We start from the raw sequence: 27,117 nt of genomic DNA, 5'->3' as shown, positions 1-27,117 counted from the left end.
AGGAGGGGTCGTCTCGATGAGAACAGCTCCACTGTTACTTTGGTCCAACCAAGTTTCAGTTAAAAACATAAAATCAAGGCTGTGCTCAGTGATTAAATCATTAATTAAAAATGTTTTCCCAGCTAGAGATCTAATGTTTAATAAAGCCAACTTAAGTGTTTTAGAGGTATTACTTGTCCCCTCATGTTTGGGAGCAGTCTGTGGCACACAAGGTATGTTTACTATGTTTAAAGATCTTTTAGAGTGCAGCTCTCTGTGTTTTGACCAGGCCACATGTCTCCTGTCACCTAAAAGTACAGAAATTTTAAAACCTTCTAGTAAACAGGGTCCCAGCTTCTCCTGGGAAAAGTCATCACTGCCATAATCCTCACAGCCCGGACCCTTCACATATCACATATCAGACTGCGGAGACAGGGCATGAAGAGGAACTAAGGGGGGCGAGGCTGGGCAATGTGACTTCGATTGCTCTGTTGAGGGTGGGGCTCGATGGCGAACCTTTGGCCGCTCTGGTGGGGGGTTTATGGGGGACAAAAAGGGATTGGGACGGGGGGTAGATCTGAGCCCAGCATTGACCTGCTCCATCATCTCCTCAGTGAATTTCAGGTGTGGGGAGGAGGGAGAAAGGGAGGGGGAGGAGGGTGATGGCCTGTCAGGGGTTTGGGGGACTGGGGAAGGTCATGGTCCCTTGTCCTGGTCGTTGGTGTTGTTGAGAGAGTTGGAGGCAAATAGGGACCCCTCTTCTTGCCTTAGATGTCTCTCCTTTCTGAGGCTCTTCCTCAGATGCCATGGATGTCTCTCCTTTCTGAGGCTCTTCCCGGGTGGGGGCAAATGGAGCTCCTCCTCAAGGTTTCTGCTGGGCTTTGTCTGTTCTTGGAGTACTGTTTGTTCCTCTTTATGAGATAACTCCTCGTTTATCTCAGCCTTGGCACCAAGCACGGATGGATGACGTATGGAATAAAACAAGTTGGAGGTGAACAGTTTCACCCCTGACTTGTTAAAATTAAATCCATTTGCTTTGAACAGATGCCTGCGTTCCCAAAAAATATTAAAGTTGTCGATAAAATGCACTGAGTGGTCAGCACATGCTGATATAAGCCATTTATTCAGTGTAAACAACCTGCTGAATCTCTCGTCTCCTCCTCTGACCGGCGGTACAGGTCCACTGATGAATACAGCTGCATTCAGAGAGTTTACAGTATTTAATAATCCAGTAAAGTCCCGTTTCAGAACCTCCGACTGTTGTTTGGACACATCGTTTGACCCTGTATGCAGAACAATGTTTGTCACAGTTGGATATTCATCTGCAATTTGAAGAATTCTCTCCTTCAGGTTGTTGACCATATCGTTAGGAAAGCAGAGGACTTTAGTGTTCTTACCGCACATCCTTTGTACATCCTTTACGGCAGAGTCACCCACAATCAGTTTCAGGCCTAGCCTTTAGCTTTCCCTGTGGCCTTTCACTTTTCAACAGATTTTCAGACCTTATTTCGCTGCTTTTAGATGGATGGTTGTCCGATATAGATCCAGGGTCCTTTGATAGTGGAGCAAATCTGTTTTGCAGTTTCACATTCAGTTGTTTTGGAGGTTTGTTGTTAACCTTCCTATTCACGGTTGTCCAGTCCTGTTTCCTCCCGTATACAGGGGTAGAAGAGCTTCTCTGTCTCGTAGGAAGTGAAGGCCAGTCGGTTTCAGAGATTTCAGCTCGCTGTGCCCTGCCTGTGATACGTCCTCCCCCTTCCAGGAGACATGATTTATGTCTTGGTTTTGCACCAAGACAGTCTAAGGGGGGATTATCACTTGAGGATTTATAATAATGCACAGAGTCTACTTTCTTGGTCATGTTATCTGTGCTCCTTAGCTGTGTACTAGCTTGCTCATCGCCATTGTTTTGAATCAAAGGCAAGGTTGTTTCATTTCCACACAGTCCATTTACCTCCACGTTTACTTCTAAGCGATGAATTTTTGTCTCCAGTACTGCAATCTTCTGCAGGAGGCTGTGGTAGTCATCTGTGGAGAGGGAAGGCATCTTGTTGCTAGTTAGCCTAGCGGTTAGCACCTTTCCAGGCTATTGAGGCTGCTCGGTGCCCAGACGCTGTAATCAGGCTTCAGCTGTGTCTAGGCCACAGACACACGGAGCGCTGAGGATAAGGTAACCATAAAATGTTGCTGTTTCTGTTAAGAACACTCTAGTCCTAATGATCTACAAGTGTCCAGAAGTTATCGCAGGTAAGCTCACACGGAAAAAAGGGAAAAAATCAGCATAAAAATCAATAAAAATCAATATAAGAAGCAAAGCATTCAAGAGCAAAGAGGTGAAGCGTCCACACAAGGAAGCATGGCAAAGGGGGGAAATAAGGTATGATTCTCCCTGAAATAAGCTATATGATTCTCCCTGAAATAAGCTATATACCAAATAATTATAATACTAATGCAGTCACATAGTGTAGTATGGCTGTTCCCGTGGGTTTTCCCACCTAACTAGCTTGCAATGAAAATAAAGGAAAACGGTGGCTGCGGAGATACGTGGGATAACGACAGTCATGCCACTGAGTTAAGTCGGATTGCGCAAAATCCGTGCAGCAGTGAGATATGAGGCGAGACCATAATCCACCAGTCCAGCCACAAGGAGGCAAAAAGGCAAGGCAATGTATGCAGCTACCGAGGAGCAATGCAACGTCCTGCAGGCCCGCTTACAAACTACCACCACTAGTGATGGGACGTTCTGTATCGAGGCTTCGGAGCGTGTGTCGAGTAATGGAGGGGGCGTTTCCGCGAAGCGCGTATCGAGTAGGGCTGGGCGATATGACCCAAAATTCATATCTCGATATTTTTTAGCTGGATGGCGATATAAGATATATATCTCGATATATCTTTTTTTAAAGCCATAAAGTAAGAACAAAAAGAGAGTTCTTAGTCAAAGCTGTGTCCCAGATGTCACACAGGCACTTTTATTAACATAGAGCAGATGTACATAAAATTTACTCAAAAATAAATTATGAGCATTTATTAAATAATAATGCTCCATAAATAAAAGAAAACAATGTTGTTTTTGTGCATAACAAAAAGCTCACAAATGTGCAGTCAAAATGTAAAGTAAAAGACGAGCACTATAACAAAGACAGATTTCACAGCTGTTCTGTTCCCAACTTGTACTGCGTGACTGACAGCCTGGAGTTTGTAATCCGCTTCGCAACCACGTCTCTTAACAGGTGCCATTTATGGTCCTTATACACAGTAAGGTAATATTACGTTGAAGCACAGTACGTATCACTCCGCGAGGCTCAGCCGTAATGCTCCGACAATCCATCAAGCGGTGCAGCTCCGTAGCTTACCAAAGTCGTACTAAAACATTTTTTGACAGATTGCTGAGCGCCGTGTTCCACATAAAATCGGTTCGCGGCCATCAAGCACAACCAGAATTCATACATAAGGCGCGCTGTCAACTTTTGAGAAAATGAAAGGATTTTAGTCCGTGCAGCACCTCTGGGCTGCATGGCGTTAGCGTGGTTAGCTCGTTAGCGTGGTTAGCTAGCTAACACGTTGACGCCGTCCAGCCCCACGCACGGGGCGATGCGCAGTAACTCGTTAACGGAGATTTGCCGTGTCCATCTTGTCGCTTCCTGCAGGTGAAGCGATGGGGGAGGAGGGGGAGTTGTGTTCAGTGAAGGAGAGGCGAGGCCGAGTAACGTTGCGTAAAGACGAAAGTGGACGAAAGAAAGGCAAACTTGCGGCTCCGCAAGTATAATTATAACGTAACATAGACTATATCGATATAAAGGATATGGTCACATCTTATATCTCGTATAAAAATATATCGATATTTTTTAAAAACTCGATATATCGCCCAGCTCTAGTATCGAGGCTTGCTTCATTTATGGGAGGAGCTGAAAATGATGACGTCCGAAGCCTCGCTGCCCGGCTGTACCACGTGACTGGTTCATGAAGTGGTTCGAACTTTGCCGCGAGATATGACAGCGATATAAACCCCTCAGACTTCATTCAAAAATGTGGGTGTTTGATGGAGAGTTGCGGTTAGTGAGAGTTTGGAGACCGTTTGGAGGTTTATGAGAGTGAGGAGAGAAAGTCAGGAGAGAATGGAGCCGGCTAAGAAGAGGAGGATGTCCTCCCCTGTGTGGGAACATTTTGATCTTATTCCTCCCAACAAGGTATGTAAATTTCTACAGAAGATGTATTTTCATGATACTGATGGTGCAATACAATTTATGTTGAGCTGTCTTGACTTTTGTACAAGGTGAAGTGTTTGCTATGTGCCAGGGAGCTGGGCTATAACAACAACACCTCATCCATGCTTAGGCACTACAGAGCTTTGCATGAGAATAAGGGGGACACCGATTGTGGAGCAAGACCAGGTGAGCCATCAAATGCAATGATAATATAGGATGCAGTAATGTTACTAAATGATATAACAATATTATACAACTGTTATAAGTTACGTATGTGATATTTATATTTGTGCTTTATCTTTATTGTCTTTCCTCAGGAGAACAATCTCAAATAGATGAAGACCTGGTCAGCATGGTGATTGAGGACTCCCAGCCATTTAGCATTGTGGAGGACAAAGGATTCAAAAGATTTGTTAAATCATTAAATCCTAGCTATGTTCTCCCCACTAAAAAGGTCATAAAAGCAGTGAAAATTTAGTTTTTACAGAATAAAATGTGAACAGGTAGTGTGTAGCTGTCCATACCTCAACGTTACAAAAGCACAACCACTGTCCACACCCCAACCACACCTCACCTCACAGTAAATGATCATTTCCATTTCAAGCATTTCCAAATAATCATTTCCCATACTGCCACTATAAATATACACAGTATACTGCCATCACTACAATATACATGTTTTACACACTCCTTTTGTTGTTGACATTTACAGGCTGTGTGCAAAATGCCACACTCTTCAAATTCATGCCAGCTATTATTTTTACGTCCAGTAGGTGTCCTGCTAGAGCAAATGAAGCTTCATGAAGCTTCGCGTTGGGGTGAACCAATTGGATGAAAAGCTTCAGTGCTTCATGGGGCTTCATCTGCCCATCACTAACCACCACAACTCGACAAACAGCGGCTGTAAGGAAAAGCTGATCGCTTGCAGGTTTGTTTGGGATTTTTTTTTTTTTTACAACAACTCGGGGTACATACCGTGCTTTATATGTGTGGAATCCGTTTGTTCTGATGTGCTCAAATGAATCCTCACGAAGAACTTCTTGCAATCTACAGCTTTGCTAACGGAAAGGAAACGCTAACCACGTGACCCAGCGCAACGATTTCCGTTTCAATGGTCTGCCTTCAAAATAAAAGCACGAAGGGAAACGACAACTTTCAAGATACTGTCGTAATTCCACTAACGCATTCCGTGCATCATACTATTGATATTATTCTTATTATTAGAAGGAATTAGCACTTGTTTTTCTTTTTTAAAATTTGTTTAGTTTTTAGAAAAATACAACTGTGAGTTCTAAATGTTTTATTGAGTGTGTTATTGGAAGTTTCACTACATCTTTCTCTGTGATGGCTTATAGTGGCCGCAGGATAAGTGTACTATAATTAATTTTTCACACGGTGGCGCTATTTCCATAGGAAAACAACTCATATATAAATGTCCTTGATGATGATCTATCATATCTTTTTTTACCACTATAACACAGCCTGCATTTTAATATGTGAAATTACTTTTACACCCCATCACCAATGCTGCACAGATTAATTTTACATTATAAAAATATAATTTATGTTGTGACTGTGAGACATGAGTAAGTTTGCGAAAAGGAAGCATGGCAAAGGGGGGAAATAAGGTATGATTCTCCCTGAAATAAGCTTTCTGCCAAATAATTATAATACTAATGCAGTCACAAGTAATAATATCACAAGTTCCCCTTTTATTCATAAAATTTTAATATATTGAATGATGACTGCTTAGTCCTCCGTAAAGATGGAAGCCCCGATTTGCAGACGCTATGCGCAGAGGTTTGGGACCATAAGTCTTATTGTAAACATACCACGGCAGATCCGACGATGTTTCCATGAACATGCTTTTCAGCATCTCTTTATTGACCACAAGCAGAAAACAAGCAGAAGAGAACAAGAGTAATAGAATAAACAACATCACAATGATATATGGGAATATGACAGTAAATACTAAATATTAAACATTATTGTGCAGCACATAAGATCAACAGAACACAGTGTGCTTTGAGGTAGGAGCCAAAAGGGGTGTAGTTTGTGGGTGTGATCACCCGTGTGTACACCTGTGAGCATGAACGCGCTTGTTTTTTTAAAAGGTTCCTTCATGTAATGATCTGCTAGAGGGTGGGGGGGGGGGGGGGGGGGGGCACAGCCCCGTCCTCCAGGGCGTGAAGCAGGTGTGGAGGAGATCAAAACTCCAGACATCCAGAGGCCCCCAGAACACAAGAGACCAAGGAAGACCCACAGAGGGGCAGCTGCGCCACTGTCCCTGAAAGAGCTGAGGAGAGTCCCAGATGAGGGGTCACTCAGCAGGAGCGGAGCAGAAGCCAGGGGGAGTTGCAGTGATGTGCCCGTGAGCTCCGCCGGCAGCCAGCTGTGCCTGAGTGACCGAGCCTCAGGCCGAGGGCACCCTACCTCCGAAGTGGCCCGAGCGAGCCCCAGGCTCCAGGCCCCGATAAGCGGCCGCCAAGGAGTGAGCCGGTGTGTACCTGGACGCCCATCCCCAGACACAAAGAACCACCAACGCACCGATGTCTGAGGGAGTCCGCCACCGGCAGGGGAAGTGGTGGTGGGGGGAGATAGGTCTCCATACCTTGGAGGGCCTGAGATGTCCCCAGAGAGGTGGCGTCTGATACCCAACCTGACATATAGAAACAGACATACAGGCACACACAGACACAAACATCCATTACCACCCTCATGCTCTCATTACTTTTGAAAAGTCAGGTCAAGGCTCCAAAAGCCCAAAGGCGAAATGAGGGTGGCAGCTCACAACAGTTTTTGTTTGCTACATGGATTAGTTCAGCTGGGTGTCTTTCCTTTTGTTATATTCCTTTAAGAGTTCAAAATGTGTTAATTACATAAATAAAATGTAATTTTCTCTGTAGCACTTCATGGATTTCATAAGCAACACACCTTAGTTGCTCTTTGGATTCTTTTAAAAAGCAGCTGAAAACTTTTCTTTTCAAACAAGCCTTTTGTTGATCTACGTATTTTATATTCTTTACATTCTTTACATTTGATCTTTTACATTGTGTACAATGTCTATTGATTGTATTGTTTAATTTAATATTTGTGTACTGCACTTTGTGACTGACTGTCTGTGAAAAGCGCTTAATAAATAAACTTTACTTACTTTAGTTGTTCACACAAAGCATAAAGGTAAAAAAACAACAATATATACAGTGTTATCTTCATTTTAGATTTCAAAAAGTATTTGCGGCTCCCAGTGTTTTTTTTGCGTGGAAACCGGGTCCAAGTGGCTCTTTGGGTGTTAAAGGTTGCTGACCCTTGGCCTAGGCCATCTGCTATGGTGTTGTCTGCGGGGGCGGCAGCATCTCTGCTGGGGACAGGAAGAGAACAGGCTGATATGGAGGGCCAGCTCTGTTCTAGGATGCCCTCTGGACCCAGTGGAGATGGTGAGTGTTAGGTCTAAACTTGCAGACCTCGCTGTCTCAGTGGCCTGTTACTGTGAAGGAAGCAAGACACTCAGAGCTCCATCGGTTTTTACTTGCAAGGGAAGTCCGGTCAGGTCTAGAGTTGTAAGCTCTTCACCCGAACTCAGCCAACTCTGAATTCGGCCTCCCCTCACAGTCCTTTTATCAACAACAGTAGTTACACAAACATTTCATTTATAATATGACAGTTAAGACACTCACATGTGAACATGTACGCCTGTGATGTGTGTGTGTGACATTTTCTGCTACACCACATATCACTGTGACCTTTCACTGATGTCCCTAGTCACCCCATGTATGGCGTAACCTTTTAACGAACCAGTGTGTAGAAAACAGAGGTGAGCAGTCTTGCTAAAGATCTAATCATCTTGCACAATGACAACCATATTGATCTACAATTCTCTAACAGTGAGTGACAGGAGAATGGAGGCTAAGCCGTCATCCCTGTTGGACAGCATCTCCCAGCCCATGCAGGAGACTCTGACAGCACTGAGCAGCTCCTTCAGTGGCAGGCTCTGGCACCCATGATGTGGGATGGAGAGATTTTGCCGGTCTTTCCTTCCTACAGCTGTCAGACTCCACAACAAAGATTTTGCAGCTGACCAAACACACAAATCCACACATGTGCAATAACACGAAGTGCAATTCTCTTTTTCTGACTAAATTGTATTTTATTCTGTTTTATTGTGTACAGTATCTTATTCTTATTATCATATATTGCAGTATTTTTTCTAAATTTTCGCTGCTGTAACATTGCACTGTCCAGTTTTGGCTTGTTAGATTATAATATTATTTTATGCCATGTTAGATCCCTAATTAAAGATTGTGAATTATTATGTAGTTTTAGTTTGCATTATTCTCCTGAATTAGAAGAAGCTGATAACTATTGCATCAGTTAAACTGATTTGCATTAAAGTAGACTGCTGATTTATTGTGAATGAATGATATTGTTTTATGATGCATTATACTGCTGAGTTATAAGAAATACTGTTTGCAGAAAGTCATCGCCTTATTTGTCTGATTAGAAGAGAACAGAATATGCTGGAGTTTTCTGCCCCATCTCAGCAGGAGCAGATAAACAGGGAGCCAAGGTCGTAGCTTAGGCGCTGTGTGAGAGAAAGCATGTGAATGTTTAGGCTTTTATGATAAGGTGGAGGCAACAGAGGCTATAAGAGTTTGAGCAATGCTCCACCATTTTGAGATCTGAGACTGTCTGCATCAGTGTCCATCTCCCACGCGTGTGATCATTAAAATCATCGTTTGACTCAACCCGACCGGACCAGTGTTGTTATTGTGGTTTTTCTCTTGTCTCCATCCCCAATAATTTTGAACCTAACAGGCTGTAACTAAACAAATTTCCCACGTGTGGAACTAATAACGGTTATCTTATCTTATATAAAAATAATAAAATTATAGCACACCAGAAAGATAGTCAGGAATTCTGTGTCATCAAAGATGAAAAAACAGGGTGACACAAAACAAAGGTGCGTGAGAAAGAATCATATACTCTGATGAGGGGACTGATTTATTTTAAATAAATGTACCACTGATGGTCTACTTGTCCTGTTTGTGTTTTGGGGTCTTTGTGTCCGGTTGTCTGAGTGCTTTCCCATTCTCATCTCCAGCCCCACACCTACTATGAGAGGAGGTTAAGCAGATGTGTTGTTCTCACAAGGCACTGCTCCACCTCCGCACAGTGTATTTACATCTCAGTGCCTTCAACCAGCCTCAAACAAACTCTGGGCTTTATTTACTGACCTCTAGTGGCAGTAAGGTGACATTGTTTTTTTGAAATTAGATTTTGCCGTTTTCCATTTGGCATCGTAAACCAAGATTTTGTGTTCTTCTCCGTTAAGCACACTGATTTGCCATGTAATGAAATGTGGTATGTATAATATTACTGTCTCAATGTTAAAATGCTGGGTTAAAGAGTGAAAACAACGACACAGACACTTAAAATTCTCTTAAGCCTTAAACCTCTCTTATCAAGAGTTCAGCTTTCTCATTTTGAACCTCACAGCTTCTGACCGAATTTGGTGGTTTGTTCAGCTTCAAACTTGAGCCAGTGAGTCTGGAAAGTGTGAGACACACTCAGGTTGATGGACCCTTTTCTTCTAAAGAAACTGAAGCCAAAGATGTAAATGACCAAAAAAAAAAAAAAGATTTAATATACTATTAACACCTGTCAGGTACCTCCTGATGACCTGTTAAGTAAATTTATTAATTTTTCAATAACATTTTCACATAAAAGATAAAATAATAACAACATTTTAAAACTGTTCTCTTCACCAGCCTGTACAAACAAAAACAAAACAATTTATGAATGAAGACATATCATTTACAACAAAAGGTACCACACGGTGATTAGTTTAGTTTCTGAACTAGTAGGATCAAAAACATTGGCTTGTTCTCCACAGTGATGTGTTAAAATAATCAGATCAGGTCCATCAGTCAGAAACGGAGCCTTGAGACATCTGAGATGACGTTTTTGAAGCTCTTTGTCGACGTTTCTCATAATATTTCTACAAAAAAAACAGAAAAGTGAGAAACCAAACATTGTTAGGCCAAGAGTGTGATTTTGTGTACTGAATGGTGTGTGCGCATGCGTACCTGCAGGTTGTTGTAGTGTTTCTGGCTGCAGCAGTGGAGTTCCTTGGCGGTCTTCTCATTCAGGTAGAAAACAGAGCAGATGTTACAGAAAAATCCTGATTTTTGGATCACAAACTCCTGACCTGCAGAGGAGTAGAAACAGGAAAATTAGACAAGTGTTAACACAGCATTTGAATCGCGTGCGTGTGTGTTTATGTGTGTGTCTCACCGAGGGGGCTATTGGGGTTGAACTGAGGCAGTCTGAAGTCTGCTACAACACACGGAGACTGAGAGCGAGATCGCTTTGCCTCAGGTCCAACAAGCTCCCTCCTGCGTTTGCCCACAACTGAAAATGGAAAGAGCGACACATTAATCATCAACAAATCTGCTGCAGGAGCCACCGGGTTTATAAAATATTAAAATATAACTTAAGTAATTAAACAAATGATTTTTGATTTATTTGAAAAGGTGAAATGTTTGTCAGCCACTTTATTAGGTACACTTGTTTGACTGCTCATTAATGTAAATCTCTAATCGGCCAATCACATGGCAGCAACTCAGTGATCTAGGTATGTAGACATGGTCAGATGACCTGCTGAAATTCAAACTGAGCATCAGAATGAAGAAGAAAAGTAATTTCGTGGACTTAAATGTGGCATGTTTGCTAATCTTAGCATTTCACTGATGGGATTTTCCCAAAGAAGCATCTCTAGGGTTTACACAAAATCGTCTGAAAGACAAAATGAGCAGCAGTTCACTGGAAGAAAATGCACTTTTGAGTTCAGATGAGAATGTAATAACTCAAATAAACACTTATTACAACCAAGGTATGCAGAGGAGTATCTCTGAACACACAGCACATCCAACATTGAAGCAGATGAGCTGCAACAGCAGAAGACCACACTGGGTTCCACTTCTCTAAGCTAAGAACGTAAAACTGAGGGACCAATTCACACAGGATCAGCAACGCTGTAAAAGAAAAAAAAAGTCTCCATTTCTGCTGTGACATTAGGATGGCAGGGTCAGAAAGCTTGGATCCATCCTGCTTTGTGTCAAAATTTCAGGCTGATGATGGTGTGGGATATATTCTTGGCACACACTGGGGCCTTTAGCACCAACCACAAAACATATTACCACCACCACAAGGTAGTGGAAATGCATCTCAAAGCTATTAGTAGGCTAACAGAAGCAGGCTATACAATTTTTCTTTTAATATTCAGTTTACTGTGTTTTCGCTGTCAGAGTGATGCAGTTTGTTGATTTAAAGCAGCTCTTTGTACCTTTAATGCCAACCGTGCTCCATCCATCCTTCTCCTCTCCCTGCTCTGTCTCCTTATCAGGACACGTAGACTCTGGCTGCTGTCCAGCAGGGGCAGTTGCAGCATCAGGCTGGGTCTCTGCTTCCTCTTCGGTCCTCTGGCTCTCCGCCTGGCCATCACCTGGCGGTGCAGATGAGTCTCGGTCCTGTGATAAAGTGGGATTAACAGAAGCTGGAGGCAGTGGTTCTGTTGTTTCCTCCTCTTCCGTCTCATCTTTTGTGCTCTCTGGTTTCCCTCTAGCAGATTTTCTCACTGTGGGAGGAAACAACAGATTAATTAAGCTTCATGTCTCAGAGCTCTGACACGACTTTATCCCAGATGCCAGCCACTGGAGAATATATGTACGGATGTTACATATTTAAAATACAAAATATGAGTAACTGTATTCCATTATAGTTACTCCTTAAATAGGTGATAATTTATTGAAATAAATGGATTAAACTGCAGTATTTTTCTGTTTCATATGTTAGGCCCTCTCTACTTTTGGTACATTGCTGGAAACCCAAACAAAACACACAATGAGAGGGTCTAATGTAAGTGTCCTGTGTATGTGCGTCAGTTACACGACCTGGAGACAGCACAAGAGATGGAAAGTTGATTCTGAAAGCAGAGCCTTTCAGCGCCGGCAGCGGGAGACTGAATATATGTTCACAGACATGCTGGTAAACCCGTGTGTCTTATTAGTGGAGCTAATGTGGCTGTAATTAAGGAATTTAATTTAAGACGAGACAAAACGTCAGAATAAGCCGAAAAACCTAAATGCAGAGCAGAAACTACAGAAAGTAGAAGAGCTAAAGAAGAATCTGACATGTCAGCAGACTTTTTTCACCAGAGCAAAATCACAAAGTGAAGCTGTTGTGAAAGCAAGTTTTATTGCATCAGAGGAGAAAGCCACATCAGCCTTGCACTCTGAAGAGCTTCATGATGAAGGTGTGCAACATCTTGTGTCCAGACAAAACGCAGATTTTGGCAAATGTGAGCCTGAGCAGAAACGTATGTCAAAGTGTAACCGACATGAAACTGCTCTGGGACAAACTTGTTGGACTCACAACAGATGGAGCGCTGGTGTTGTACGGTGAAAAAAAGCGGACTAGTCAGCAGGATGTGAGTAAAGATGCAGGAGGAGAAATGTACCGGTGAGTTAACAGCATATCACAGCATCACACACCAGGAAAGGCTGTGTGGTAAAGTCCTAAAAATGGAGCATGTAATGATCACCGTAACACAAACCGTAAATTTTATCTGAGCTAAAAGTTTAAATCACCGTCAATTTCAGTCTTTTATGTGGGAAATAGATTCAGAGTTTGCCGACATTCCTCATCATACAGAGGTCCGCTGGCTGAGTTGGGATAAAAGTTCTCAATAGAGTTTTTGAGCTCAGCAAGGAAACCTGTCAGTTCATGGACATGGCATGTATGATGTGGTGAAGGCATTTCAAGTGAAGCTGTCACAAATGCACCAGTGCAGCCTGCCTCACTTTCCCTGTTGCCAAGTAATGTTGAACCAAGTCAGCGCACTTTGCTGATAAACTGAGCGCACTGAGCACGCACGGTGCTTTGGTGACTTTGAAGAATTTCGAGCTGCTTCACAACCCACTTACAATTGACGTGGAAACTGCACCTGTGCAGATTCAGATGGAGCTGCATTCTAATGGGAGAGTTCTCAAGGAAAAGTACGACACACCATCAACTAAACACTGAATGGCCCTTGGGTTATTAGTTCCACTCCTGAAGCAGTGCGCAGCTCCGTCTACATGCGGCTCCAACCTTGTGAATGCTTTCATTTATTTTTTCTGGGGTTTTGGCAGCATGTTCATATTTCTAACTTGCAGAATTTTGACAGGATATATTTTTATGGAGAGCAAAATATTTAAAATTAAAGTTGTTTTTTTTTTTAAGTTTATTTAATCTGGAATAATATTCCTGTCTGTTTTTAATTCATATTCATGTTTAAAAAACATTGTTTTAGTGTTCAGTAAATGTTTATCTTGTTTGGCCCGCGACCTAAAGTGTGCCTTGATATTTGGTCTCCTGTGCAATTGAGTTTGACACCCCTGGTCTAAAGGCTCCAACCTAAAGAAACATCTGGAAGTTCTTTTTTAAAAACTAACGTTAGCCTGCTGCAACTACCTTGCTTTAGTTGTGGTAGCTTCCTGGGTTATGTGCCACTTCAGTATCTACGTGACTTATTACTATTACTGAAGGCTACTCGCCACTGAGCAAACATCTTATCTTATGTTAACATAAGTCTTTTCTCCCCTACAGTAAATATATTGTCTATTCAGACAGATTTGGGCTTACAAGCCAAAAACAAACAGGAATTTGCAGGATGTGATTGCTACATTCATGTAGTTGTGAAAAGCAATGACAGTATATTAAGTAATCCAAAGTATTCAGAATACATTACAAACTACATTTTGGTGCATGTATTATGTAATCTGTAGTGGAATACAATTTAAAAGTAACCTTCCCAACACTGACCCGGGGTCTGCCTGGTTCTCTTCCTGGGTCGACCTCTTGTCCTGGTAATTACCGCCTCCTTCTCCACAGTCTCTCCCACCTCGTCCACCATCACAAAATTGAAACTCTCCTCTAAAACAAGAAATGAGAGGTCACAGGCAGTATTGACAGTAACAACTTTCATTTCTTGTTGAAATATACCCAAGTTAAATGCTGTCTTCTAACAGGGCGATGTGGGAAAATCTCCATTTAAATAAAACTATTTCTGTCAAGCATAAAGTTTCCTGTTTCTCCTAAGAGATGATATAGGATTAAGTTTAATCTAAATGCTTTTGTTGAAGTTGAACTAGTTGAATGAGACAATTTTCAGCAGGGTAGATGACTACCTTAGTTAGGCACACTCAAATTTTTCAAGCGCCTCACTTAACACTGCAGTTTGACATGTACACTTTTTTTGCAAACTAGGCCTGAACTTTTACCTAGAAATGAGTCTACCTACTGTGTGTGTGTGTGTGTGTGTGTGTGTGTGTGTCTCGACCTCAAATGCATTCTGTCTCCCCTCGCCAACTAAACTCATGACCTCTTACCAGACAGAAGCCACTCTCATATGTGTAACAACCTAACTCAAACTATATACGGAATGTATTGAATAAATGCTTTAATCAAATGCCACTAGATACAGTTTGTAACTATATACATCCAGAGAGAGGGCAACTGAAAAGCCAACACACTAAGTAGCTGATTAGTACGTTATTATAAAAAACAAACAAAATAAACAAATATTTAGACAGCCAGTCCTTCAGTGATGAATATCAATGATATTGATGATCAATGATGGCCTTATGGAACTCACACAGTGGAGCCATTTTCCCCAGTGTTTTACATATTTCTCATACTCAAAATTCACTAAAATAAGTAATCTTTTCCATATTATGAATCTCCAAAGTTACATCAATATAGCTGTTTAATGTTGGTGGATCCTTTTGGTCAGTGCCTTTTTATTTGCAGCTAGCAGCACACAAAGTAAGTATTTATACATACCCTTTATGTCTGAGGGTATGTATTCTAAAAATATGGATTTGAAATCAAAGTGTAAATATGTACTAAATATGTTTTGCATCACTTTATGGACGTCTATCCAGTAATTCTTAATATTCTTACAATCCCAAATTATATGGTAGTGGTGTGAGGTTTCGTAGCCACAGTTCCTCCAACATTCACAACTTCCATCATCATAATGCGCCTTTAAAGCTGGGGTAATGAAAAAACAAGCAAAACTTTTCTAGCAGAACTTCCAAATATGTGATTTTGTTCTTCTCCAATGAAAAGAACAAATGTTTTGCCATTCCTCTTCTGTAATCACCAGACCTCCCTCTTTCTCCCATCTTTCTTTTATATACTTGGTTGAATAATTGCTGAGATCATGAAGACTTTTGTATATTTGTGAGATTACACCTTTCCTAATTTCTGACTTATGAGCATTTAAAAAGAGTTGGATAAATGGCCTCGCTGTAGTGGGTATTTGGTTTTTAATGTTTCGAGTATAAAAGTTTCTTAACTGTAAGTATCTATAGTTGTTTTGGTTTTCTAAATGAAATGTTTGCTTTAAAGTTTGGAAACTCACAATTTCATCTTCCTTTACAATACCGCATATCAATGTAATTACTTTACCTATCCAGTTTTTAAAACTAGGGTCTACATGATTTGGTGTAAATTCCGAATCATATGCACACCATTTTAATATTTTTATATTCTTCTGCAGCTTATTTCTTTTGCCACCATTTTCCAAACACCTAGTGTGGCCTTTAGCTAAGGATTTCTTATTTTGGAAATGTAGTCCTGTAGGTTTCTACCTGTATGTGCATATTGGTTATTGTTTTGCATTCAATTTCCTTCCAACACTGCCCTGCTCATTGCTGAAGTATAGTTTTGGGGGGGAAATTGATGTCCATAAAGACAATATTGATTTGTAAATGATTAACTAACAATCTTGTGTTTGTGCTTAAAGTGCTTTGGCACTCTTTGGCAATATTGTAGACAATATTAAACTTAATCATCACATCAGCCTCCTCTGATGACCTGTTTGCTGCTGCCTGCCACTGAAAGGCAGTGGTGAGAGGGGACACTTGCGCAGTGCATTCATCACGACATATGTGTTTTCTGGATACATTGTGCTTTTTCAGCGTTCAGAGGTTGATGGCTCTGTGTCAGAGCACTGGCTATGAATTTCAGACGGATCAGGACTTAACAAAAAAGTTATCAATAGTTCTTTTCATCTTTTCTCATTACCCACAGCTACATCCACTTCTATTGGGCCTAGGCTACTCACTAGGGCTGGGTATCATCACTGATTTCTATGACATGAAGGAAATTTTCCTGGCCTGGCTTTTTACAGCAGATAACCTTAAAACTATTCTGCGATTTTGCATAATTTTATAAAGTTTACATTTCTTCAGTACTGAACAGCAGAACAGGCTTTCTTGTTCGAGGTCATTTGAGGTATAAAAAAAAAAAAATAGACGGCGACCGACAGCGCTGTAAACAACGGTAGACTGGTGGGTAATGAGCAAATGAATAATGCACAAAACAGAGATTTGAGACGGGAAAGTGAGAGAGTGAGAGAGACAGCTGTGCATGAAGTGTGATTTTTATCGTGGTGGAAGCAAAACAGCCAATGTCAGATAGGGCTGTGCGATATGACCAAAATCTCATATCCCGATATAAGAATTCTATCGTCCGATAACGATATAAATCACAAAAATGTTACATTTTCTGTAAATTCTGTGAATCTCGGGCAGCTCGACTTGCGTGAAGCGTTTCCAGCTGCGCGTCATGTAGCTGGAGTCGAGTGTTTTAACTGATGCATGAAACTATACATTTTTAGACATAAGTTGTAACGGCCGCCGTTTTCTTTGTGAGTATTTATTACACGGCGTGCTGCGGGGAAAAGCCTGTTCTAGCGTTTGAGTCTAAGGTTTATTTTTTAGCACCTGGCGGCTCTTTTTTAATTCTCATCCGTAAATACTCTGCTCTTTCACGTGATTCAGTTTATTTTGAAAAGTCTCAACAGGATCTTGAGCTTTATTGTGAAAGGTTTATGTGGAACATAAACAAGCGGACACGCGATGGTGTTACCGTCGTTGTTGCTAACGACAACGCATAAAAACAGGCGCTTGTCCGTACGTAGTGTGGTTATATTAAATATAAGAGAAATATTAAAAAATATTACTGTAAACAGTTTATTTTGCGATACCACGAAACAAACGATAGCGTAAAATGAAACGATAGATGTTTTTATATCGTCATCCGATATTCGGTGCTGGAAGGTGCTCCACCTGGAGACTCTGTTGTCCTGCTGGGAGACTTCAATGCTCACGTGGGTAACGACAGCGAGACCTGGAGGGGCGTGATTGGGAGGAACGGCCTCCCTGATCTGAACCCGAGCGGTGCTTTGTTATTGGACTTCTATGCTAATCACAGTTTGGCCATAACGAACACCCTGTTCGAACATAAGAGTGTCCATAAGTGCACGTGGCACCAGGACGCTCTAGGCCGTAGGTCGATGATCGATTTTGTAATCGTATCACCAGACCTGCGACCATATGTTCTGGACACTCGGGTAAAGAGAGGGGCTGAGCTGTCAACTGATCACCACCTGGTGGTGAGTTGGATCAGGTGGCGGGGGAGGACACTGGACAGACCTGGTACACCTAAACGCGTAGTGAGGGTGTGCTGGGAACGTCTAGCAGAGGCCCCAGTCCGTGAGATCTTCAACGCACACCTCCGGCAGAGCTTCAACAGCATTCCGAGGGAGACTGGGGACATTGAGTCCGAATGGACCATGTTCAGCGTCTCCATTGCCGAAGCTGCTGCATTGAGCTGCGGCCGCAGGGTGGTTGGTGCCTGCCGTGGTGGTAATCCCCGAACCAAATGGTGGACACCAGAGGTGAAGGGAGCCACCAGGCTGAAGAAGGAGTCCTATCTGGCTTGGTTAGCCTGTGGGACTCCGGAGGCAGCTGACAGGTATCGACAGGCCAAGCGGAATGCGGCTCAGGCAGTGGCTGAAGCAAAAACTCGGGTGTGGGAGGAGTTCGGAGAGGCCATGGAAAAAGACTTTCGGACTGCCTCGAAGAGATTCTGGCAAACCGTCAGGCGTCTCAGGAGGGGAAAGCGGTGCTCTACCTGCACTGTGTATAGTGCTGGTGGAGCGCTGTTGACATCGACTGAGAAAATTGTCAGGCGGTGGAAGGAATACTTCGAGGACCTCCTTAATCCCACTGACACGTCTTCCGAGGAGGAAGCAGAGTCTGGGGATGAGGGGAATGACCCGCCAATTTCCGGGGGCGAGGTCACTGAGGCAGTTAAACAACTCCTTGGTGGCAGAGCCCCTGGTGTTGACGAGGTCCGCCCCGAGTTCCTGAAGGCTCTGGACGTTGTAGGGCTGTCCTGGTTGACACGCCTTTGCAATGTTGCGTGGAGATCAGGGGCAGTACCTGTGGACTGGCAGACCGGGGTGGTGGTCCCCATCTTTAAGAAGGGGGACCGGAGGGTGTGTTCCAACTACAGGGGGATCACACTCCTCAGCCTCCCTGGGAAAGTCTATGCCAGGGTGCTGGAAAGGAGAGTTCGTCCGCTAGTCGAACCTCGGATACAGGAGGAACAATGCGGTTTTCGTCCTGGTCGCGGAACACTGGACCAGCTCTTTATCCTCTCGAGGGTACTTGAGGGCGCATGGGAGTTTGCCCAACCAGTCTACATGTGTTTTGTGGACTTGGAGAAGGCATTCGACCGTGTCCCTCGGGGTGTCCTGTGGGAGGTGCTGCGGGAGTATGGGGTGTCTGGCCCATTGCTACGGGCCATTCGATCCCTATACAACCGTTGCAGGAGCTTGGTTCGCATTGCCGGCAATAAGTCGGACTCGTTCCCGGTGGGTGATGGGCTCCGCCAGGGATGCCCTTTGGCTCCGGTTCTGTTCATAATTTTTATGGACAGGATTTCTAGGCGCAGCCAAGTGGCGGAGGGCTTTCGCTTTGGTGGCCTCAGAATCTCATCTCTGATTTTTGCGGATGATGTGGTTCTGTTGGCTTCATCAGGTGAGGGCCTCCAGCTCGCACTGGAACGGTTCGCAGCCGAGTGTGAAGCAGCGGGAATGAGGATCAGCACCTCCAAATCTGAGGCCATGGTTCTCAGCCGGAAAAGGGTGGAGTGCCCTCTCCGGGTCGGGGATGAGTTCCTGCCCCAAGTGGAGGAGTTCAAGTATCTCGGGGTCTTGTTCGCGAGTGATGGGAGAAGGGAGCCGGAGATTGACAGACGGATTGGGGCTGCAGCTGCTGTAATGCGGACGCTGCACCGGTCCGTCGTGGTGAAGAGGGAGCTGAGTGTAAAAGCGAAGCTCTCAATTTACCAGTCGATCTACGGCCCTACCCTCACCTATGGCCACGAGCTGTGGGTAGTGACCGAAAGAACGAGATCGCGGATACAAGCGGCGGAAATGAGCTTCCTCCGAAGGGTGGCTGGCCTCTCCCTTAGAGATAGGGTGAGAAGTTCGGCCATCCGGGAGGGGCTCAGAGTAGAGCCGCTGCTGCTCCACATCGAAAGGAGTCAGCTGAGGTGGTTCGGGCATCTGACAAGGATGCCCCCTGGGCGCCTCCTGGGTGAGGTGTTCCAGGCATGTCCCACCGGGAGGAGGCCCCGGGGAAGACCCAGGACACGCTGGAGAGATTATATCTCTCGGCTGGCCTGGGAACGCCTTGGTATTCCCCCGGATAAGCTGGAGGAGGTGGCTGGGGAGAGGGAGGTCTGGGCCTCTTTGCTTAGGCTGCTGCCCCCGCGACCCGGCCTCGGATAAGCGGTTGAAGATGAAGATGGATCCGATATATATCGTTATATCGAACAGCCCTAATGTCAGAGGGAATTCATGACGATGTTTATCAAATGTGAAGCGCAGTTTGCTGCTTCTTTTGCTGCTGGATCAGTGAATTTTGGTCTGAGAGAGACAAAACCTGCTACTCAGAATCAAGAAAAAAAAAAAAAGACGTAAACACAAAGCGCGGACCCACCAACGCATCAGAATCAGTGAGCTGTCGGCTTTCAGCCCCGACGGTGTGTCCGTGTACAGGCCGTTGGGTGAGAAAGCCGAGAAAGAGAAAGCTGATTCTGACGTGTCGGGTCCGCTCTGTGTTTACGTCTTTGTGTGGAATCTGTTTACCTGCTCTCTCATTTGCTGTTTGGTGGTTGTTGAAATAGTTTTGTGAGCTTTGACCTGAGATTCTGGTGTTTCTGGCAAAATACATTTATATTTAAAACTCTATTCAGGATTTAATGACTCAATATCGCTTAATTCAAGATACTCAACTCTCTCTATCCACCTGCACTTTCAAACATGTACTAAAGACTACAGGAATATCTGGACTTTCAGAGTTGCAGAGACTTTTTTTTCTTTTCTTTTTTTTTACTCGAACAGCTGGTTGCACCGGTGTGACCTAAGGTTTATTTTAGTCGCACCATTGAAAAATTTGGTCACATTTGTGACGCACTCTAGAGCCCTGCCAACAAAAACTATGCTGTACACATTCGCTTCTCCTCCACAAAATCTGACCGTGCAAATCAAACTCTGTTCAGGTGGTTTGAGTATGTGACTAGGATGCCTCCTGGGCAACTCCTAGGTGCTGTGGTTTACTGTACTGTACTGAACAGCAGAACAGGCTTTCTTGTTCAAGGGAGGAGGCCCCTGGGCAGATCCAGCAATGAGGCTATCAGGGAAGTCTGAACTTCCGACTGCCCCCACGACCCGAACTCGAACAAGTAGTTAAAAAAATGGATGGATGGAGAATGAAACTGACCTGTTTCATCATGTTTGCGTTTAGCAGATCCTGATGTCTTCTCTGCTTCCTCTTCTACCTCAGCTGCTGTCGCAAAAGTCTAAAAACAAAGACACAAAATCACGACCATCGAGTTTTCTGTTTTTACTAAAGAGGAAACAAAGATGCTCAAATAAATCTCAACATTACCGCTATGTCTGCGGCCTCCACCGATTGGCTCTCCTGTGTTGGTGGGCGGGGCTCCACTGTGCTTTCCTCTGCCTTTTCCCCCTCCTCCTCATCTATTTCAACAATCTCATCCAGAGTGACCAGCTCCAGGGTGTCTTCCTCCAGATTTGTTTTTTCTTCTGGTGCAGCAGCCTCACTTTGGGACCCAGTGGCCTCTTTAGTATCTGTTTTTGGCTTCTCTTCCTTCGTTGCTGTACCAGACTCGTCTTCAGCAGATAGAGCATCACTAACCTCAGCAGTGTGATCCAAACACTCCTCTTTATCGACCACCTCCTCATCATCTGCATTTTTTGGCGATGCTGAGTCTTTATCGTCTTTAGGCACTGTTGGCTCTTCTGTATTCTGGTCTTTCAAAGGCTCATTGTCAGCCGTCTCATCCTCAACCGAGTCAACAATCTGATAAATGGCCTCCTCCTCATCAGCCACTTTACTAGATGCAGCATTCTTCATGGCAGCTTGTTTTTTAGTTACTTTAGTGTCCTTCTTTGGTCTTCCCCTTCTTCTTTTTTCCGGAGTTTTGGCCCGTTCATCCTTAATAACTTCATCCTGCACTGGGTCTACTATTGTAAAGGTGGCATTCCCCTCGCTCTTCTTTGTTGGTGTGCTCTGTTTCACTTGAGTCTGCTGAGGTTCCTCCTTGATTGGTTCCTGAGAATCTCTGGCAGGTGTCGGCCTCCTTCTCGTTGGTGTCTTGTCTTTTTTTGAGACGTCTTCTTTAGTTTCTCTTCTTCCTCTGGTTGACCTTGTTGTGATGGTTGGTTCGTTCATGGCAGCCTTACCCTCCACTGAGTCTAGGATCTCAGACGTAGATTCCTCTTCCCTGACGGCTTTTATACATGCAACTGTGGAAGTTGGCGTCTTTTTATCTTCTTTGTTTCCTCTGGCCGACCTCCTTCTACCAGGCCTCTCTGTGGTGGAGACATCTTGAACAAATTCATCTTCAACAGAATCCACTACCTCAAAGATCATCTCCTCCTGTGTCTCTTTCTCCTCTCTTTTAGATGTTCTTGTTCTCGGTCTACCCCTCCTTGTTGGTCTTTCAGCTCGTTTAGCCACTTCAACGTCTTTCTTGGTTTTTTCCTCCTTGTTCTCAGCCTCTGCCTCGGTCTCTGTGGTCGGTGGCTCTTCTTCCACAGAATCAATTACCTGGTAAGCTTCTTCCTCTTCTTCAGTTCCTTCAGTGACTGCTTTCGAAGTATTAAGTTTCTTCTCGTCATCTTCTCCTCTGGTGTGATCATTGACTGAATCTAACTTCTCAGAGGCTTTCTGTTTAGTAACATCTGCTGAACTGCCTTTGTTTTCTTGTTCTTCATTATTTGGAGTTTGGCAAAATGCTTTGGAAGCTTTGCTTGATTTTTCTGAGAGCATCTCCTCATTCATTTCTTTTCCATCTCCACTGGACCTTGGAGTTTGGTTCATGCTTGGATCCAACCCTTCTTTTTTATCAGCTGCATCTGGTTCTTGAATCTTTTCCTCAGACAGCTGCTTTGCTTTGGTACCTTCATCTTTGACCAGATGACTGTCCTCTTGGACTGTACTGGCTTGGTCTTCACTAACGTTGTCTATCACATAGAGAGGAGCATCCGTTTCAGTTTTACTGGACTCCTCTGAGCCTTTATCATCAATGCTGTTCAAGACCTGACTTTCCCCCTCATGCAAACTCTGGGTTTGCTCAGGCCCTGATGACTCTGTTTTAGTCTCTTGGTTTGAGTCTTCATCTATCTGTTCATCTGTTAGCTCGTCGATCGAATCAAGGATCTGGTAACTTTCACCATCATCCTCCTCCTCCTGTGGATATTTCCCTGCATTCCCTGCATTGTCTTTTCCCCCATCTCCTTTGCTTTTCTTTGACTCTTTGTGTGCGTCATCCTTACATTCAGTCTCCAGAGTCTGTGTTTGGCTCTTCATCCCTAATCCCTCTCCCTCTGCAGGTGGTTGTGTCTCTGATGATGTTTCCACTTTAGTTTGATTTTCCTTTGCTGACACTTTGAGGTCAGACTTTGTTGCTGCACTCTCCTCTGTTAGCTCTGCATCAGCGGTTGATGCCATTTTTGATGAACGGGTCCTATAACCCGAGGACGAAGAATGCGACAATTTGTCTGGAGGTTTGCTTAGCTGCGTTTTCTCACCAGAAAAGGAAACAGGCTTACTGACACTCACAGAGGATTTGGGTTTGGTGGAGTCAAATGAGTCTTTACTTTTTCGTAGTGAGGAGGTTGAACTGCTTTTCTCAGAAAATTTCGTGGGCTTGGATGAGGGAGAGGCTGAGCTGCTGGAGTCTTTGGAGGACCCTGCTGAGGTTCGTTTGGAAGCAGGAGATGCAGCTGAGCTTTGACTTTCTTTATTCTTTGTGGACTTAGTTGAAGAGTCGCTTTCACCATTGGGGTCTGCGTCTGCTGCATCATTGTTAATTTCATCAACAGTGACAAAGTTGTCTACATTGAAATCCGGCTCACCAAAAGGGCGGCTCTCTGAAGAAACTTTCTTCTCTAAATTATCAACTTGAACCTAGATGGAAAAACCAAAAACAGTCTGTGGAGCCATGAAACAGCTTACACTATAATCAGAGTCTAACTATCAACGAATGTCCCTCTGTCCACAAAAACCTCCTATATGACCAGTAACCACATGACCAATTTTCTCAGTGTGATTAAGTGTTTGAGTTAGCCCAGCCGCCCACCCCCACCACCCACAAGAGAAATCCTCGTGGGTCTGATGAACGTTTACCTTTCTGTGTGGTGCGTCTTCATCCTGTGCCCTACTAGGGCTGCTGATTTTGCTCTGGAAATGAAGATAAGATAAGAAAAAAAATTAACTGAATTAATTTCGTATTATTCTGTGCTGGTTTTGACAAACACCTAAAATATAGCCTGAAAGGTGTTTAGTGAGTGGTGACGCCAAAAATTGGACATACACAAGCTTGCAAAAAATAAATAAGACTATATGTAGTGATGACCTTCGCTTTAATTTATCTGTTCCAGAAATAATGCAAATCTAAAAATGTTATCTTCCTCATTAGTATAGTGGACAGTATCTCCGCCTGTCACAATGGGGAGTGAGTAATCTCCTTCTCTGCTCTGCCTTCAGCTGATCAGGTGTCACAGACGTAAACTGCCAGTCTACTATCACATGTGAAATACAGACATCGAAACCACTTTCCCCGTGATTGGAAGGTCGGGGGTTCAAATCCACTGAACGGCTACCCTGAGGTAACCCTGAGCAAGGTACCATCCCTACACATGGTACGCCTGCTTAGTGGCTGCCCACTGCTTCACTGAGTGAACGGGTCAAATGCAAAGAGAGTAATTTCCCCAGGGGGATCAATAAAGTATACATTATTGTTATTATTATCAGCATTAATTATTCATACAGCCTGCAGCTTTACCGCAACAATCGACAGTGTACTACTATACAATGCTCACATGTAATCTCCAACATAAGGCTTTTAGTGTCTTAAGATATTTTGGGACAACACAGTGAAATTTAAAGTGTTACCTCTCTGTCCTTGCTCTGTGCCCTACTTTCTCGACCCTGTCTATGCTCACGAAGCGCCGCTGTAATGGCCATGAAAACGTCCTCGTTGATGTGAGGAAGTTTTGAGTCTTTTTCCTCAGACTTGACTGGGCTTGTTGCTGAAGGAGCAGCGCTAGAAGCAGCGGGGGCGGCGTTTGCATCAGGAGTAGTGACCAAAGTTTGTGGTGGCCCCTCTTCCTTCACTGCTGCTTTCTGGCCTTCCTCACTTGGCTGCGGGACAGCGGTCGATTCTGCGGCCTTCTCTGTTTCCAGTTCGAGGTTAAGTGTGTTCTCACCCGAGTCTTGCAGACGCTGTTTCAGACTCTTCAAACTGAATTTAAAAGCAAAGATGCCAGTAGGTTACTATGAAAAGAAGTTTGTTGTCACAAAATGTTAATGTGAAATAAGAAATTCCATTTCAAATTTCTAATCTAGAGTTGCTTATGTCTAAATCACACTCTTCTCTTTTTGCATCTTTGGGAACTGTTTACTATAGCACAACCTTGAGGAGTGCAGCAGTCATCATGACTGTTTTGACTCTGCCACTAAACCTGAAAATGAAAGATACTCACGACTCAATACGTCCGACTTTACTCCTATGAAGAGGAGAGAAAAAAGCACAAGGTCAGACAAGCATGAAGACACTTTAAAGAAAAAAAACACACAATCTAAAATCAATTTCCTCTTTGTCTCACTTCTGATTGTGGAACACACTTACCAAGAAGATAAATAGTCCTTGGTGACATTGCTCTCCATCACCTGTGTTAATCCACCAGGTTCAGCCATCTCAATGCATATCTGAGAAAACAGAAAGATATTACATCAGTGACAGTACAATTGTTTTCTTCCTGAGGATATTTGAGCAACACAGTGGTACTCAAAGGGTGCGCTACAGGCCCAATTTGTGAAAGTAACAGGACAGAGGTCCTGGCGAGTTTCTTTACTGCCCTCTACGATAGTACAACTTTTTGTTAAAAGAACAAAAAAATCTTGGTGTTTTAAACTTGCAAATGGAAAATAAGCGCAAACATATTTCTATACTTTTGCAAAGTTTTTGATTAAAGAATAAAACCACTGAGCAAGAAACAATAAAAGAATAACTTAGTGCTGCCTCAAACTGCAGGCATCTTCCCTGCTAGATGGGCCAGGACGAAAGGTTGAACAGGTCATAAGATTATCACTTGGTTGAGAACTTAGTGTATTTCACCAGTGTTTGCAAAGGCATGTGAAATTCAGATTGCCTGCTGCAGGGACTGTCTGAATATTAAAACTTGCTGAACTAGTGTTAAAAAAACAAAGTCTCCTTCAGACTCATTTAAAAAGTTTCTCAATGTTAAAAGTCTTGCTTAAAGCTGGAAACAGAATAAAATAAGACAAACTTAAAAACACAGTTTAAAAACCACTTGATCATCACAGTATAAGAAAGTTACACCAGTTAAACTTTTTTAATGTCTTCATTTTCCGTGTTAACCACTTATTGCTTTCTTTATCTTCCCTGATTGAATTTTTTCTGATTTTCACTGTTGGTGGAATTGTGCATGCAGTTCACTCAGGTTGCATAGGCAGTCCAGCTCCTCCTGAATGGCAGTCACAAGAAGATCTGCCGTGTCTAACAGTGCGGCCTCAAAAGTGTGGAGAAAATATTAGGAGATGGTGTGTTATAATGGTTTGTAGTGATGGGATTTCCAACTCTTTTTAGAGAACCGGTTCTTTCAGCTCGGATCACTAAAAATTTAGAATTTTTGTAATCATCTTGTCCTTTTGGGGTATAATAAAACCCATTTTTTGAAGATTACATTTGTGCCTGTGTGTTCCTGGCTGCTTGGTTCATGACAGGGCCATAGAAGAGCAATGACCATTCAGCAGGTATCCTCTACTTTGTACAAGGAGAAGGACTGCTAAAGCCAAACTGAAGTTCTCTGAATTCTAACTGACTGTTATTCTGCAATGATGAAGTGCAATGTTCCCTCTAATTTTTCATGTGTCTGAGCGAACGCACAAATTCCATGAACGGTCCCTTGGACCACTGTGAGCAACAGCAGACGTGTGCACTGTGGTCACACCAGCATCGAATCCATCCAAGTTACATGGTTTATTAAAATAATCAAATTACAGCATTTACATTTATCTTAGACTACTTTTAATTAACTGCTTTAGCCCACTTACAATGAAAATTAGAAAAAAAATCTTGTTCATGACTTGTGTAGTATGTTAACACTATTGGAAGGAAAAATAACTTGAACTCCAATTTTGAAAACACAACTTTCTTTTTTTTTTTAGATTATAAAGCTCTGACTTGTATTATGAGTCTGTGGTCTGGGAGCAAGTCCTGTAACTCTCTGACTGCAAAATACAGTATATAAAGACCAATGCTGGGCAATTAATTATATAGTTACTTCTTCAAAAAAAGTTACTGAGTTATGCAAACAAAGTTTTTTTGCAGCTCTTTACATAAAAATGCAGCCAAGGCGTTTTTTAAACAAACATTTCAAACTATTTACAGAACAATCAGCTGTTCTGCATCAAAT

General features: G+C 43.2%; 2 protein-coding genes across 3 annotated transcripts in view; both read right to left on the bottom strand.

Annotated features, from left to right (window-relative positions):
* Window positions 1–6,048, bottom strand: part of LOC113014294 (zinc finger protein 638-like) — a 64,934-nt gene extending 58,886 nt beyond the window's left edge. Inside the window, exons 1-2 of the mRNA XM_026155722.1 lie at window positions 6,017–6,048; window positions 5,160–5,237 (exon numbers count right to left, since the gene is read on the bottom strand). Of these exons, the coding sequence (XP_026011507.1) occupies window positions 5,160–5,237; window positions 6,017–6,048 (110 nt within the window). The remainder of the gene's footprint in view (window positions 1–5,159; window positions 5,238–6,016) is intronic.
* Window positions 6,049–9,929: 3,881 nt separating this feature from the next.
* LOC113019247 (uncharacterized) overlaps window positions 9,930–27,117 on the bottom strand; it is an 83,714-nt gene continuing 66,526 nt past the window's right edge. Inside the window, exons 23-33 of one of the 2 annotated variants that reach the window (XM_026162815.1) lie at window positions 25,308–25,387; window positions 25,162–25,185; window positions 24,572–24,920; window positions 23,804–23,857; window positions 21,038–23,584; window positions 20,870–20,948; window positions 14,049–14,159; window positions 11,530–11,820; window positions 10,479–10,595; window positions 10,271–10,392; window positions 9,930–10,182 (exon numbers count right to left, since the gene is read on the bottom strand). In XM_026162815.1, the coding sequence (XP_026018600.1) occupies window positions 10,108–10,182; window positions 10,271–10,392; window positions 10,479–10,595; window positions 11,530–11,820; window positions 14,049–14,159; window positions 20,870–20,948; window positions 21,038–23,584; window positions 23,804–23,857; window positions 24,572–24,920; window positions 25,162–25,185; window positions 25,308–25,387 (3,849 nt within the window). In that variant the 3' untranslated portion in view covers window positions 9,930–10,107. The remainder of the gene's footprint in view (window positions 10,183–10,270; window positions 10,393–10,478; window positions 10,596–11,529; window positions 11,821–14,048; window positions 14,160–20,869; window positions 20,949–21,037; window positions 23,585–23,803; window positions 23,858–24,571; window positions 24,921–25,161; window positions 25,186–25,307; window positions 25,388–27,117) is intronic. The other variant, XM_026162816.1, reaches the window with a different exon arrangement.

Source organism: Astatotilapia calliptera, chromosome 3 (assembly GCF_900246225.1).
Source record: "Astatotilapia calliptera chromosome 3, fAstCal1.2, whole genome shotgun sequence".
In the NCBI taxonomy this organism is placed as follows: domain Eukaryota; kingdom Metazoa; phylum Chordata; class Actinopteri; order Cichliformes; family Cichlidae; genus Astatotilapia; species Astatotilapia calliptera.
This window is presented reverse-complemented; position numbering and strand designations above follow the sequence as displayed.